General features: G+C 38.9%; 1 protein-coding gene across 1 annotated transcript in view; it reads left to right on the top strand.

The window, feature by feature from the left end:
* Window positions 1-2989: 2989 nt before the first annotated feature.
* Window positions 2990-15585, top strand: part of SMURF2 (SMAD specific E3 ubiquitin protein ligase 2) — a 94585-nt gene continuing 81989 nt past the window's right edge. The window contains exon 1 of the mRNA XM_012747458.3: window positions 2990-3172. Coding sequence (XP_012602912.2) covers window positions 3121-3172 — 52 coding nt within the window. The 5' untranslated portion in view covers window positions 2990-3120. The remainder of the gene's footprint in view (window positions 3173-15585) is intronic.

The raw sequence follows: 15585 nt of genomic DNA, 5'->3' as shown, positions 1-15585 counted from the left end.
ACCTGGTTAACTTTTTCTATTTTTGGTAGAGCAGTGGATCTTGCTTTTGCTCAGGCTAGTGTCAAACTCCTGACCTCAAGCAATCCTGCCTTGGCCTCCCAGAGTACTAGGATTACAGGTGTGAACCACTGAGCCTGGCCTACTTATTATTTTTTTTTCCATCTCAGTGTCTTCAAGGCCTAATAAAGTGCCTGACACATATAAATCAATAAATATTGGCTGAATGGACAAATCTCATTGTAATATTTTGCTGTGTAGTTAGAGAATGGCCCTACTTTCATGTCCAATGTTATTTTCCTTTGCTCAAAGACTTTTACACCTGGATATATAATTGATACAAGATTCCTAACCTTCAGTTAATTTTCTTCATTGTCCTTCTCAAATTCTATCAATTTGGTAGTTTCCTGCATATTTCCATTATAATATGCACTTTAAACATATCCCAAAAAAGGGGAAACATAATTTTTTTTTAAGGCTTCTGATCCAATCACCTCTGTAGTCTAGGACTGGACTAGTTGAATCCTATTACTCCTATTAATACTATTTTGTTTTATTTTGTCACTTTACTTCATTTTAAACCTTTAATTTTGTTTTTTATTAGATGCTTAAAGTCAATAGCAAGTAACACTTAACATGGTAAGGAAAATGATAATAAATGCACATCCATGTAGTCAGCTTAAGCAAAAGGTCATTACCAGTATATTGAATGGGTTTAAAGTATCATTCTTGTCTGAATGTTTTTCTTTTTTCCTTTTTTTTTCTGTGCTCCTGTGCTGAATGGATGAATCTTTGTTTTAAACAATAGGATTTAAATTCATACACAGGCAAACCTAAACAGTCCTCCTCTGCACATTATGCCTGTATACATTTTTCTGTGCTATCATCTACATGTTTGAATGTACTGCTTTAAACTTCACAACAGGCAGTCTCCCCCAGGCTCCTTATCAGGTTCTGAAATCCTAACTTCTATTACCTAATACAGGAAAGACTACACATTATGTTAGTTGGTGGTTGGGAACAAAGTGTGTATCATAAGAATAAGGCAAATGGGTATGTATACATTAATTTGCTAAGTTTACTGCCACGTCCAGCCCCTTAAATTGTGGTGGCAGCTACTGTTCAAATTGATTCATGTATCTTCAGATCTTTTGTAGTACAAAGAAGCATTTCTAAAGGACCTTGTTCATTGCTTTGCACGCAGTAGGCACTCAGTATTTGTTGAATGAATTTCTAGCACTGTCCCTGGTATTTTTAGTCTGACTTTTATAACTTCTTTATATAATTGTTGGATCACTTTAATTGTAGGGCTGTATCAGACTGATGAAATGCTCATGCAAGTAACTTTATCTGGAGAATGAAGTAACTTCACTGATACATTAAAAGCAATGATTGACACTGAATTAGGATTAAAATGCATTAGACTTCATTAAACATTTAAAATTGCATGTTATAACAGCCTTAAGCAAAATAAAGCATACAAAAATCCCTCATGCTGTTATCCTTAGTAGTTTACATTGTGCTAGATATTTTTGCATATATATACACACATATAACATTTATTCTGCTTTAAAACTTTGCATTATATGTATACTCTTCCATATTATATGATCTTCATAATTGCCACTTAAATGGCTTGCATAAAAAACCATGCAGTAGATGTACTATAATTCACCATTAAGCTGTTCCCTCATCCCCCTCTTGGTTTTCTTTTCTTTTCTTTTTTTTTTTTTGAGACAGAGTCTTGCTCTGTCGCCTGGTCTAGAGTGTGCAGTGGTGTCATTAGAGCTCACTGCAACCTCGAACTCCTGGGCTCAAGTGATCCTCCCACCTAAGCCTCCCAGAGTGCTAGTATTACAGGTGTGAGCCACCCAGGCAGGCCCCCTTTTCTTATTCACCAAATTTTGCAAAGAATATCTCTTGTATCATTATTTGTCAAAAATAAATTCCCAGCAGTGCAATCACAGGGTCAAAGGGTAAGGTATACTTTTTTTTTTTTTTCTATTTTTTCCTCCTGAGATAACGAAATACAGTACTGTATGAAAAGCTTTTCATACATTGCTCTCCAAGGTTTATCTTGTTAATCCTTTAAAATACTAGTATCATCTCCTTATTCCTGCGCTATAGCTGAAAAGAGAGCCCAAGCAGGCAGGTAACCCGATCTCGTCCACCAGGTGAGTACAATACCAGGAGTAAAGCACTCCTGAGGATTTGCTGGAACCATCTGTGTGGGAGTGCTGTCTCTTTTCTCGCCCAAAAGACGCTAAATTCCCAGAGGGCAGAGGACTCGGTTCCAAGCTTGCTCGCCCCAGCCTCCCAGAGCGCCCTGCACGCACTGGGTGTCCAATAAATGCAGTCTGCCCTGCTCAGACAAAAGCTCTCCCTTGAATGGGCTGAACGCTAACCTGCAGCTGCCGCGGAGCCGCCCCCACCGCCCCCACTTTGTTCCTTTGCCCGCCCCCTCCTCAAGTCCTGCGTGGGACCCGGGCTGCAGCGCACACCTTCCCGGCCGGGCGCTGCCCAGGCCGAGCCCCGCCTCCCTCCCCGCGCCCCGGGCACCGGCGCGCGCCCGCCCGCAGGCCCCGCCCCGGCCCGCCGGCCCCGCCTCCCGCCTCCTCCCCGCCCCGCGGAGCAGACGAGTGGCTGCGGCGGCCCCAGGACCCGCAGACAAGAGGGCGGGTGGAGGAGGAAGCGGCCGAGCCCCGAGTCCCGCTCCGGCGCCGCCGAGCACCGCCCGCCTCAGCCGACCAGCCCCGTCGGCTCCCGGGCCTCGCCGAGCCGAGAGGAGGGGAAGGCCGCGGCGGCTGCGAGGAGGCGTCGGAGGCGCGGGCGGAGGCGGCGCGGCCGGCCGCGGCTGCCGCTTTGTTGTGCGGCCCGGGCCGAGGAAGGAGAAGTGGGAGGAGGGGGGAGCTCGGCGTCCCGCTCCCTCCGCGGCTCATGGCGACGACGCTCGGCACATCCGGGACCCTCCGGCCGTGGCGGCCGCGGCGCCGGCTGCTCGGGCCCCAGCCCCGGCCGCTGTGGTGACTCTGCCGCGCGTCGCCGTCGCCCCCGCCCCGCCCGCCGGCCCGGAGCCCCGCCGCCGCCGCCCCCGCCGCCTCCGCCGCCCCCGCCGCCGGGGACATGTCTAACCCCGGAGGCCGGAGGAACGGGCCCGTCAAGCTGCGCCTGACAGGTGAGGGGGGGCGGGGGCCCGGGCCGGCGGCCGCGGGTGGGCGAGCTGGCGGGGGGTGCCTGTGGCCTTGGGAAGGGCCAGGGTCGCGATCAATGGTGAGTTGGGGTCGGGGGCGTGGGAAGGCCTAGTTCGGGGAGAGGAATTGGAAAACCACTCGCTCTGCTTTGGAAATTCTTTTAAAATAGCCGGAGGTGACTCGGGGGTCTTTTGTGGAGGGAGGAGCACACCGGTTCGAGTCGCAGGCGGATTCGAGGTGGGGAAGTCTTGGCGGAGGAGCCGGGCTCGCTCTCCCCGGGCCTCGGAGAGCAGCCCCTGGGCTGCTGCCCAGGTGGGATCGTGGAGGGGATGAAGAGCTCCCGTGGCGAGGATTATTGAATCCGGTTGCTGACTGCGCGCAGTAAACACTCCTTAAAGATGGAGCACTTAACGGGAGGGTGTGTGTGTGTGTTCACGGGTTGTTAACTTGTGCACCCGTTTATGCCCGCGTGCAAAAACCCTTACTCTCTGCTGCCGGCCACGGCAGCCAGCGCCACACACTTTAGACGCACGTCTTTGGGAGGAAAGGAGACGGAGGTTGACTTTTTCCGGTATGTCTGCCTGATCCGACGAGTCGGGCTCATCGTACACTGTGTTTTGGAAGTGTTTGATTGTAGGGTAGCATGTTTTGGGTTGTTCCTTGTAGGCCGCAGAACTTATGTCTCGCTTCTAAACTCTAGACCTGCTTTAAAAACACAACTTTTTTTTGGGTACATTTCTAAGTATGTGCTCATACAAACTTTCAAGCGAACTTTCTCTCACTCTCCCCACCCTCCCCCTTTCCTTTTCTAAATGGAAAAGAATGTCCGGAGGGGTTGCCAGATAGAAGACTACTTACTAAGTGTTTATGATTCCAGGTGCATGAAATCTTTAACATTACAGGTACGTTTTGCTTACAGTGCCATTTTTGGTATTCTAAATAGACATGTCAGCCTCATTTCAGGAAGACTTAAATTTGATTTGAAAAGTGTTAATTGAAATCGGTGTCGTTATCCTAGGCTCACTATTTACCATTAATAAGTTGTCCACGTTTATCTTCGGATGAGTAGTAAGAAAGATGATTTTCCTTAAAAGGTGTGTGTGTGTGTGTGTGTATGCATGTGTGTGTACAATTAAACTGTAATTTTGTTTGCCCACCCTAGACTTGAGATTTATATGGACTAATTTTGTAGTTGAATACTTGTGAGTCATACCAGTCCAGTGTTGAACTTTCTAGATAAAAATTTGTAGTGCATTTGGTATGTGAGAATTTAGCTTGGATGTATGTTGGCTGCGATTAAAAAAAATATTACTTTCATGACAGTTTTGCTTTCCCCGAGGAAAATTGTAAAGAATCATTAACTGAGTGGTTCTTAATGGAAAACCTGGATTGGGGGTTGCTTGTCTTCCCTCTCCCCCCATTCAGTGTCTTTATGTTGGAGGAAGTCAACGAAACCTTCATAAGGGATTCCGTATCTGTTGCTGTTCCTATCTGGAGTGAATTCTTTATCAGTGATCGTGGAAAGAACCTGTGATCCCAGGTGTGCAAAATGCATCAGAAATAGGCTGTTGCCATTTACTTCCCTCTAGGCTATGTATTAATACGTATAGAGAAAATGACAGACAAAACAGCGATTTTGGTTTTCTGGAGATAAGATGAGTTTTGAGGTTTTTAAGTATTACTCAATAGATCTTAAAGTGTTTATCTGTGGTTTCCTTATTGCATATGATACATTATAAAAATTTGTAAGAAAAGTTTGTTAGGAGGAAAGATGACACTTGTATTTTTAGGGGGAGAGGGAACTTTGAACTAAATTTATAGTTATTTTGTTTTAGATTTTTTTCTCAGGAATTTTAAACACCCTGTATCCCTTAATTGTAAAAACAGTTTGAGGTACTCTCAATTTTTAAAACCACTGGGAATTTGCCTCTGAATAATTTTCTTTTAAAATTTGACAAATGTTAAAAACATTGCCCTCCCTCCTTTCGTTACGTATGGTAGAATCTCTTCTGTTTTGCCAGGAAAGTTAACATATATTTTTTCATTTTTGTCCATCATTTACAAATTAGATGGTATAGATTTTAACAAATAGATCTCAAGAGCTGGATTCAATTAGCAGCTTTTTAGGACATAAACATTAAAGGGTTAGATGGAAAAGATTGTTTTGACTGACTGGATAAATGACAGGGCTGTGTTTGATGTGCGTCCAGGAATTGGTCTGGAGCTGGTGCCCAACTTCTCAGTCCATCTTGAGAAGCCAAATAAAATATTTAACCTAGGCCTCATTTTGTTTAAAAAAAAAAAAAAGTTGATTCTTTGTTAAGACCTTAAGAAATGTTTGGCATACCTTTAGACTAAGTGTTTAACAGTTTCATTTAGATCTGGGTTCCCTAATAGAGGAAAAAAATCACTTAAAAAAAAAAGACTAATCCCACAGTGAATTTTTATTTGGTTTACAATACACTTGGGCTATGAGATGTTTTTAAATTATTGTTCTTTGCTTTGTTTAAGTTAATACCATATTAGTACTTTAAATTTATAGAGTGCCTTTGATTCCAAGATGCTTTGTGAACTGTAGTTATTCAATTATATTCTTAATGTGGAATTGCTCCTTTACTGAAAGATGTAAGCAATTCTCACATGGTGACACACACACTCTCACTGAAGGAGAGGAAATATTAATATTTGAGCCATGAGATCTCTGCCCATAATAGATATTAGACTTTCCACATGTTATTCCTAAAACCACAATCAGTGAACTCTTTGGTACTTGCTGATGCTAAGAAGGGCGGTGCTAATTTAATCCCACAGTTGAGATTCCTCTGGCCATTGGTGATTAAAATCTGAATTGGTCCATCAAGTTATTTCTGTTGTTCTTTGATACAGTAACACATGATCATTAAAATGGGCTGTGTGGTAATGTTATCAACTTCAATTGGTATTTCTAGAGCAAATTGATTATCAAGCGTATAATTTGTATAGTGTTATACTTACCTGACTACCTGATATAGGCATTTGTCACAATGTTTTGAATAGAAAATATTCTTTATATTTGGTTATAGTAAAAACTTTGGGGTAATTTTTTATACCATTATTGTTTTTGAAAAGCAAAGGCTGGAAAAAGCATTTTAGTGTAATTTCTAATATTTAAACTTTTTAGGTATGGAGAAATAACAGATTTCTTCTCCAGAACATTTATTTCAGACCTTTTTGTAAATTCAGTGTTTTTGTATGCTGCTGCTCTTGTTATTAATTTACAAAACCTTTGGCAATAAGGAGGTTAACCTTGTCTATTACATAAGGAAATTTAATTTTTAAAATCTCACGTTAGGCTGGCATGATGGCTCTTGCTTGTAATCCCATTGCTTTGGGAGGCTGAAGCGGGAGGATTGGTTGAGTCCAGGAGTTGGAGATTACGGTGAGCTATGATTGGGCCAGTGGCTCACTTCAGCCTGGGTGACAGAGTGAGACCCTGTCTTTCTAAAAAGAAAACAAAAAGCAAAAAAACAAACTTACTTTAGAAATGTTAGTATCTTAATATTGTTTGACTGCATATTTTATTGAGTCAAGGCTTTAAAAATTACGGCTTGATTGTATCCTACAGGTTTCTAACTGTGAATGTGACTAAACACCATGATGACTTATTCTAGCGGTGTTAGTGATTTGAATGTCCCCAATTCATTTTATTTTCTTGGTTTCTGAGGAGGAAGCCAGTGTGGCTTAGCTCCTTCCTTTATCTTAAAGACTCTTCTAGTCTAAGCCTCTTCAGACAGGTAGTAGAGCATGCTTAGTAGCTTCGTGTAGTTTGGTTTTCATGGTGAGTAAAGTATGTGTGTGTTTTAATCATGGCTTCGACTTTTTTCCTGTTGGTTGAGCTATTACTATTACAACATACTAACATTCATGTAGCATATAAGTTAGCATATTTAGCAGATAACTCAATTTTAAGGGAAAATGAAGGGTCACACTTAGGCATGCAAAATTTTTGTTTTAGTCATTTTCGATGAGTCTTAAAGATGTAGTATGTCTTACTCTTTTCAAATAGGCCATTCTTATCGGAACTTGATGTTTTATTTATTATGATTCAGTATCAAGAATATAAATTATTGTCTTGTTACACTATGCAGTGTGAGGATATCGTTATGGCCTGTAGAGAGAACTATTTGACCCTGGCTAAATGGTGATAGGTTGCTTAACTTTGTTCTTACTGGTTTTTCTCTTTGCCTTCATTTTTGTGTACTGTTACTTTCTATAAGAATGCTGGACCTTTGAAATACACTGTTGTAATCAGTACTGCTATGTATTTCCGTAAGACTGACATGTATTGAATGCTTATTAAGTGTCAGACACTGTGTTAAGTTTACATCTGTTATCACTCTTAGTTCTCACAGTAGCTCTATGAGGTAGGAGAAACTGAAACTTGAGGGATTAAGTACATATCACAACTCAAGCTGTCTGTCTAGAAAGCCTGTTACAAGTTTATTAGAATTTGTATGGAAAAATAAGTATAGTCCATTCATTTGGAATTACCATTGTGTCTAGCAATCCTTACTCATCTTTTAAGGCTCAATTCAAGGATTACTCTTATCCCATGAACTTTCCATGGCCTGAATTGATCTCTCCTCTGTGACTGTTTAAGAGGCTCTTCTCCTAGGATCAGACCTAACTCACTGATAGGCATTTAGTGTTTCTATGCTTTAAACTCCATGAAGGCAGGTTCCATGTGTCAGCGTGGATTAAGACCTTTTGGGCATTTTGTTGAATGCTAGAAAGATGTAAGCAGTTCTAAATATGTTCTTTTTTTTTTTTTTTTTTTAATTTTTAAGTTTTTTCCCCCCAGGAATCGGTGCCATGGTAAACATGTCTTTATGGCTAATGCACTGGGTTTGAGTGGCAAAAGATGGGGCTGTAGACAGGGACCAACCCAGTTAGGATCTTATAGTTTGCCAGGATTTTGTATTTTAAGGTAGAAGGAACCATTGAAACCAAGGAAATATTTTTAAGCTTTAATATATTTGCCGTTTAGAAAGAATTTGGGAGCAATATGGAGAATAAACTGGAATGGGGCTGTGAAGACTGGTATTAGGATAACTGGTTAAGAGGATTAGATGGCATCCATTGTTCAGATTTTTTCTTGCTTTAACATTTACTTCCAAATTATGTTATTACAAATACTGTAAACATCTTGGTGTAAATAACCTTTATTTTATTTTTTAAAGAGACAGGGTCTTACTCTGTCACCCAGGCTGGAGTGCAGTGGCCCGATTGTAGCTCACTGTAACCTCAAATTCCTGGGCTCAGGGGATCCTCTTGCCTCAGCCTCCTGAGCAGCTGGGACTATGGGATTACAGGCCTATGCTACCATGCTCAGCTTATTTTTTATTTTTTTTTAGAGAATGTTGTATCACTATGTTACTCAGGTTTGATTTTTTTTTTTTAAAGAATTATTAGGATGTTTCCATAGAAGTAGTGTTACTGAGTGTGTGGGTCTTTGGATTAATTTTTTCTTAGGCTGCTGCTTAAATGAGTTGTGCCTATTTAGAGCAGCAGTGAGTGAATAAGTATCCCTTCTTACTATTCTATTACAAACATTGACTTTTATTATATTTTTTCAGTTCTTTGCTAATTTCATGGCATATACTATTTAAGCATTTACTGGTGAAGTTGAATATTTTCCTGTCTGTTTACTAATTACATTTCCCTTTGTTGACTTGTTTGGCCTTGTCCTAGTTATCTTTTAGGGCCTTAGTGTTTTTTTTATTGATCTACCTGAAACTTGAAAATATGTTAATCTTTTGTTATACTTGCTACAAATATTTCCATGGTCTATTATTTGTCTTTTAATTTGGATCATTTTTGGATATGTAGAAATATTTTAGGAGTCAAATCTGTCCAATCTTTTTTTTTTTGTTGTTCTTCCTATTCTATACTTAGGCCTTTTTCTTCAAGATACTTGGTAAATAAGTACCTTTTATTTTAGTGTTTTTAAAAAATGGTTTTTAAAGAAACTACAGGGTGTCCCAAAAGTTGCTATATATAGGGAAAATGGGAAATTGTAGCTAAGTGTACCTTTATTTACAACATATTCATTAGAAAATTTTATAAGTTTTTTTTCCTTTGTATGGAGACTTTTGGGACACCCTGTGTTTCTCCCAACATTGCGATTTAGCTGTTTCATCATATTTATTAACCAATTCTTCCTTTCCACAGTGATACATCTTTTCAGTTATGTTAAATTAGTTACAATAGAGTCAGATCCCTCTCTTGTTCAGTGTCATACTGTTTTCATTATTGTAGGTTTATAATTTAGTTTAATATTCTCATTGGATCTATTATTTTTTTGCTATATTTTTCTTCCACATAAATATTAAACTTGTTAAGTTTAAAACGAAATTTGATTGGTGTTAAGATAGAATTGCATTACTTTAGGAAAAAGAGACATTTAAATATATTTAGTTTTCTCTCCTAGGATCATTCTATATTTTTACATTTAAGATTTGGCCCATATTGCTCAGTATAGTTTTATAATTTTAGTCTTATGTCTTAATTAATTTCAGCTAATTTATGTTTGTGGCATTTACATTGTGTTTTCTTTTTTTTTTTTTTTTTTTTTTTGAGACAGAGTCTCACTTTGTTGCCCAGGCTAGAGTGAGTGCCATGGCGTCAGCCTAGCTCACAGCAACCTCAAACTCCTGGGCTTGAGTGATCCTTCTGCCTCAGCCTCCCGAGTAGCTGGGACTACAGGCATGCGCCACTATGCCCGGCTAATTTTTTATGTATATATCAGTTGGCCTATTAATTTCTTTCTATTTATAGTAGAGACGGGGTCTCGCTCTTGCTCAGGCTGGTTTTGAACTCCTGACCTTGAGCAATCCGCCCGCCTCGGCCTCCCAAGAGCTAGGATTACAGGCGTGAGCCACAGCGCCCGGCCTACATTGTGTTTTCTAATCTTAGTTATTGCTTATATTTAGGAATGCAGTTATGTATATATTTTTGCTTGATTGGAACAGTTTTGCTGAACACTGAGCCTATTTGTATTTCATTTGATGCTAGTTTTCTAGGTATCAGTATTTGGTGCTTTTTGCAGTTGAATGTCAACATCTGAAAATTTTCTTTTAGATTTTTCCCACTAATGTATAAATATTTGAACAAAGTGTGGAATTTTGTTTTAGAATGGCTTCTGAAGGCATTGAGTCCTTTTTTACAAAACATATTTGATACTGTATTAAAAAGTTTCAAAACATATCTTAAGGCTGGGCAGGTGTGGTGGCTCATGCCTATAATCCTAGTACTCTGGGAGGCTGAGGCAGGAGGATTGCTTGAGGCCAGGAGTTTGAGACCAGCCTGAGCAAGAGCGAGACCCCCACTCTACTAAAACTAGAAAAATTAGCCAGGTGTGGTGGTGCTTGCCTGTAGTCCTGCTACTGGAAAGACTGAGGCAGGAGGATCACTTGAGCCCAGGAGTTTGAAGTTGCAGTGAGCTATGATGATGCCACTGCATTCTAGCCAGGGCGACAGAGTGTGACTTTTGTCTCAAAAACAAAACAAATCTTAAGTTTGGCGGTTTGGTTTTATATTAAAAATTGACAGGCATAAAACTTTTTAAGATATTTTAAGATAAATCTTGATGCTTTATTTTTAGGTAGGAATTACTACACAGATGCATGAAGGGCATTTCTTTCCTAAAAGTTTCCTCATGCCCCTTCATAGCCAGTCATTGTCTTCTCCCATTCCCAGAACTTGTCAGCCACTGATCTGCTTTTTTTTTTTTTTTTTTTTTTTGAGACAGAGTCTGGCTTTGTTGCCTAGGCTAGGGTGAGTGCCGTGGCATCAGCCTAGCTCACAGCAACCTCAAACTCCTGGGCTCAAGCAATCCTGCTGCCTCAGCCTCCTGAGTAGCTGGGACTACAGGCATGTGCCACCATGCCCGGCTAATTTTTTTCTAGATATATTAGTTGGCCAATTAATTTCTTTCTATTTATAGTAGAGACAGGGTCTTGGTCTTGCTCAGGCTGGTTTTGAACTCCTGACCCTGAGCAATCTGCCTGCCTTGGCCTCCCAAAGTGCTAGGATTACTGGCATGAGCCACCGCGCCCGGCCCTGATCTGCCTTCTGTTGCTGTAATTTTGCCTTTTGTAGAATTTTGTGTAAATGAAATCATAGTCATTAGTCTTCTGAGTCAGGGTTCTTTCACTTAGCATAATGCATTTGAGATCCATCATGTTGGGTATCCTGTACTTTGTTCCTTTTTATTCCTGAAGAATATTGCAGTGCATGCCTATTTGTTTATTCACAGATACCCACAGACATTTGTTGTTTCTAGATTTTGGCCATTACGAATAAAGCTGCTATGAACATTTGAGTACATAGCTCTTTGTGAACATGTTTTTCTTTCCTTTGGGTAAATGAGTGGGATTGTTAGGTCATATAGTAAGTATGTGTTTTAACTTTTTAAATATATGCTAAACTTTTTCAAATTTGTGCCATTTTGCATTTTTACCAATAATGTAGGAGAGTTCCAGTTGCTTCCTGTCCTAGCCAGCACTTGAATTTGTCTTTGATTTTAGCCATTCTAGTTGGTATGTGTACATATTTAATTGTACTTTAATTTTCACTTCCTTCATGGGGTTATTTGTGTTGATGTTATCTTAGAATATCTGTTCAAATCTTTTGCATATAGTTTTAAAATTGGATTGTTTTCTTGGGTTTTGAGAATTCTTTATGTATTCTGGATACAAGTCCTTTATCAGATATGTTTTGCAAATATTTTCTTTTAGGCTATAGCTTTTTTCCTCCCCAATGATGTCTCAAAGAATTTTTGAAGTTTGATAAAGCCCTGAGTATTTTTTCTTTTATGGTTCATGCTTTTTGGGTTCTAAGAAATATTTTTCTAACTCGTAGTTCTAAAGATTTTGTCCTATGTTTTCTTCTGCACTATTTATAATTTTAACTCTTGCATTAAGTCTATGATCCTTTTGAAGTTAATTTTTTAATATTGTGTGAGAAGTAAGGGTCTAATTCCCCTTTCCCCCAAAGGGTATTCAGTTTTCCCTATTTGTTGAAAATACTTGTTTCTTTCACTGAATTGTCTTGGCACTTTGGTTGAAAATTGATTGACAATATAGTTCTGTTTCTGGATTCTATTCTGTTTTCTTTGTTTATAATTCTATCCTTTATAAGTTATGAATACCACACTGTTTTGATTACTGTTGCTTTAAAATCTTCTGGTTTCCAACATTGATAAAAAAGCTTTTTATAAATATTTTATTATAATTAGAATAATTGAGTCTTTGATTTAGGATCTTGCAGTGCTTTAGGCCATTATTTCATTATTCAGCCAGCAAATATTTATTGTTTTTTTTTTTTTTTTCGTTTTAGTCCTTTTAAATATTTATTGTTTTTGACTTGTGTCAGACATTAATAATTTTTATTATGTAGTACTAGATTGGACTCTTCATTTTTCTTTTCAAAATTTCTATTATGGACCTTACATTTTAAAATTATTATTTTTTTCATCTCTTATTGATGAAAGAAGATTGCAACAAGCGCATGACTTACCAACATTTACCTATCTACCAGCTATCCCTCCCAAATCATTTTTGGAAAAAGGTGGGACATAAAGAATAAATGTATCTAAACTGTGACAGTAGAGAAGAAAGGATATAATTGTTAAATGTGGGTTGGATTATGAATATTTGTTTCATTTGTATTATATTATGAATGTGCATTTTTTTCTATAACACAAAAGAAAGAAGCTTAATTTATTAAAATCTAAGCAGACTTTTTTTTGACCACAGTACATTCCTAGGAACTGTCACAAAGCAGAAATCCATAGGATCTATGGGACGCAGGCAGAATGTTGTAGAAAGAATATAGAACTTGGTGGCAGAAAATTTGAGTTCAGATCCTAGTTATGCTACTTATAAGCTTTGTTCTCTGAGGCAAATCACTTATTTTCTCTGTTCCTGTGCCTTTAGTTGTAAATGCAAGCTTAAAATGACAGTGTTATTTATTTTAGAAATCTGCTGGACAAGAAATAACATATGTTAAAAAATACTGTTCAGGCCGAGCATGGTGGCTCATGCCTATAATTCTAGCACTCTGGGAGGCTGAGGCAGGAGGATTGCTTGAGCTCAGGAGTTCCAGACCAGCCTGAGCAAGAGCGAGACCCCATCTCTAGTAAAAAAAAAAAAAAAAAGTAGAAAGAAATTATTAGCTGGACAGCTAAAAATATATATAGAAAAAATTAGCCAGGCATGGTGGTACATGCCTGTAGTCCCAGCTACTCGGGAGGCTGAGGCAGTAGAATTGCTTGAGCCCAGGAGTTTGAGGTTCCTGTGAGCTAGGCTGACGCCATGGCATTCTAGCCTGGGAGACAGAGTGAGACTCTCTTTTAAAAAAAATACTGTTTAAACTATAATGTTTTATGTAAATATATTTTGTCACTTTTGACCTAGATTTTGTTTTAAATAAGTTAGTCAAAACCAATTGTATGTTACATTTTATAGGAGCAGGTACAACATTACCAATAATTAATATGGATAGTTATTTAAACAAGATCATGTCTTTTAAATAGGCATAAATGTCTCATATATGTCAGAGTACCAGTGTATCATAATGTGTTCATATAGTGAGTAAAATATAATTAGCTACTTTGTTAAAATTTTTATCTTGGCCAGGTACAGTGGCTCACACCTGAGACTTTGGGAGGCCGAGGCAGGAGAATTTTGGGAGCACTTTGGGAAGCTGAGTCAGGAGAATTGCTTCAGGCCAGGAGTTTGAGACCAGCCTGACCCAACATAGCAAGACTCTGTCTCTACAGAAAATAGAAAAATTAACTGAGCATGGTGGCACACACCTGTAGTCTCAGCTACTCAGGAGGCTGAGGCAAGAGAATTGCTTGAGTCCAGGAGTTTGAGGTTGCAGTGAGCTGGGTGCACTGCACTGTAGCCTGGGTAACAGAGTGAACCTTGTCTAAAGAAACAAAAAAAAAAAAAAAAAAAAAAAAACTTTTTAAAAATTGAAGTAGTATAGCAGATATTTAAATGATTAATTCTACTTCTCTGTTCTCTCTCTCCCCAATTTTTTTGGTAAGAAGTAGATGATCTTTGGAGAATAGTTTGGATGGCTCAGGATTTGGGGGAATGGGAGAGATGTTTGGAGGAAGTGTTATGGCTTGATAAATTTCCCGGTAGCATGCTGGCACTTTCAGAAACAGCCTGTAGCTTCACCTTCTGCCAGTAGATGGGGATATTTCTGTACTGGTAGGGGTCAAGAATGAATAAAGCCTGTAAAACTGAAGCCCAAAGTTTAAATGAATATAGTTGGAATAAATGGAGTTGAAGTAAAAACTGTGAAAGGTGACTCCAGCTTCTAATGAAAATCCATACTGTAGTACAAGCTTCCTTATGTAAATTCTTTAAATGCCACTTGTTGTAGGGCAGATGCAAAAATTCTTGTTAGAGTTGCAAACATTAATTAGTCCTACTGTTATTTTTGTATGATCTTGTATCATCAGGCTTTAAATATAACTTTCTTCTTTCAGTGAAGAAGAAAACTTATTGATTGGAAATTCAAATCAAAACAACAATGAAATACCACTTTACATCCACTAGAAAGAAGGGCTATAATAAGAAAAAAAGGAAAATAACAAGTGTAGCAAGGATGTGAAGAAATTGGAACTCTTGTACATTGTTGGTGGGAATGTAAAATGGTTCAGCCACTGTAGTAAATAGTTCAGCAGTCCCTCAAAAAGTTAAAATGGTCAATTTCATGGTATGTGACTTTTATCTCAAGAAAACAAATTGCAGACAAATCTGTGATAACAAAAACATTTTTCTAGTTTTATGTTTGTTTTTTGTCAGCTTGTTAAAATGTATTATTTTCTCATTCTAAATTGAATATTGGTTCTCATACCTAATTCTGTATTATTCTTAAAGTGGGGTCCCCCAAACTGTAAACTGCAGGCTACAGAATCTGAATGTGCCCCAGGATATATATTAGCATCAGATAAAAATTGTTCAGGAACTGTGCCATCTTTTTAAGCATAGAGGATTGAACAAACATGTTTGTTTTTGCTATGTATTCAAACCCCATTCAAGGAGAGTAAAGGGATTAAAAATAGCATACATTGTAAGAGCAGAAAGAACAGAAGACAGCAAATAAGTGATGTCAAAAAAACACCTCAGGAAGATGGAAGGTGGTTGGAGTGGTTTATGTAGCTGAGAGGACATAACTATCTGCTTTATATATATTAATATAAAGGGGTATGCCAAGTCCTTGCAGGATTCCAGCCTGTTCTTATCACAGATCTCTAGAAAGACTCAGGAATTGAAGGCATCAGATATCTTTGAGGGTGCAGGTGAGTTGTGAGGCTGAAAGTGGAAAATGGTTTAAT

Source organism: Microcebus murinus, chromosome 18 (assembly GCF_040939455.1).
Source record: "Microcebus murinus isolate Inina chromosome 18, M.murinus_Inina_mat1.0, whole genome shotgun sequence".
Lineage (NCBI taxonomy): Eukaryota > Metazoa > Chordata > Mammalia > Primates > Cheirogaleidae > Microcebus > Microcebus murinus.
Note: the sequence above shows the minus strand (reverse complement) of the source record. Positions and strands in the feature narration are given on the sequence as shown.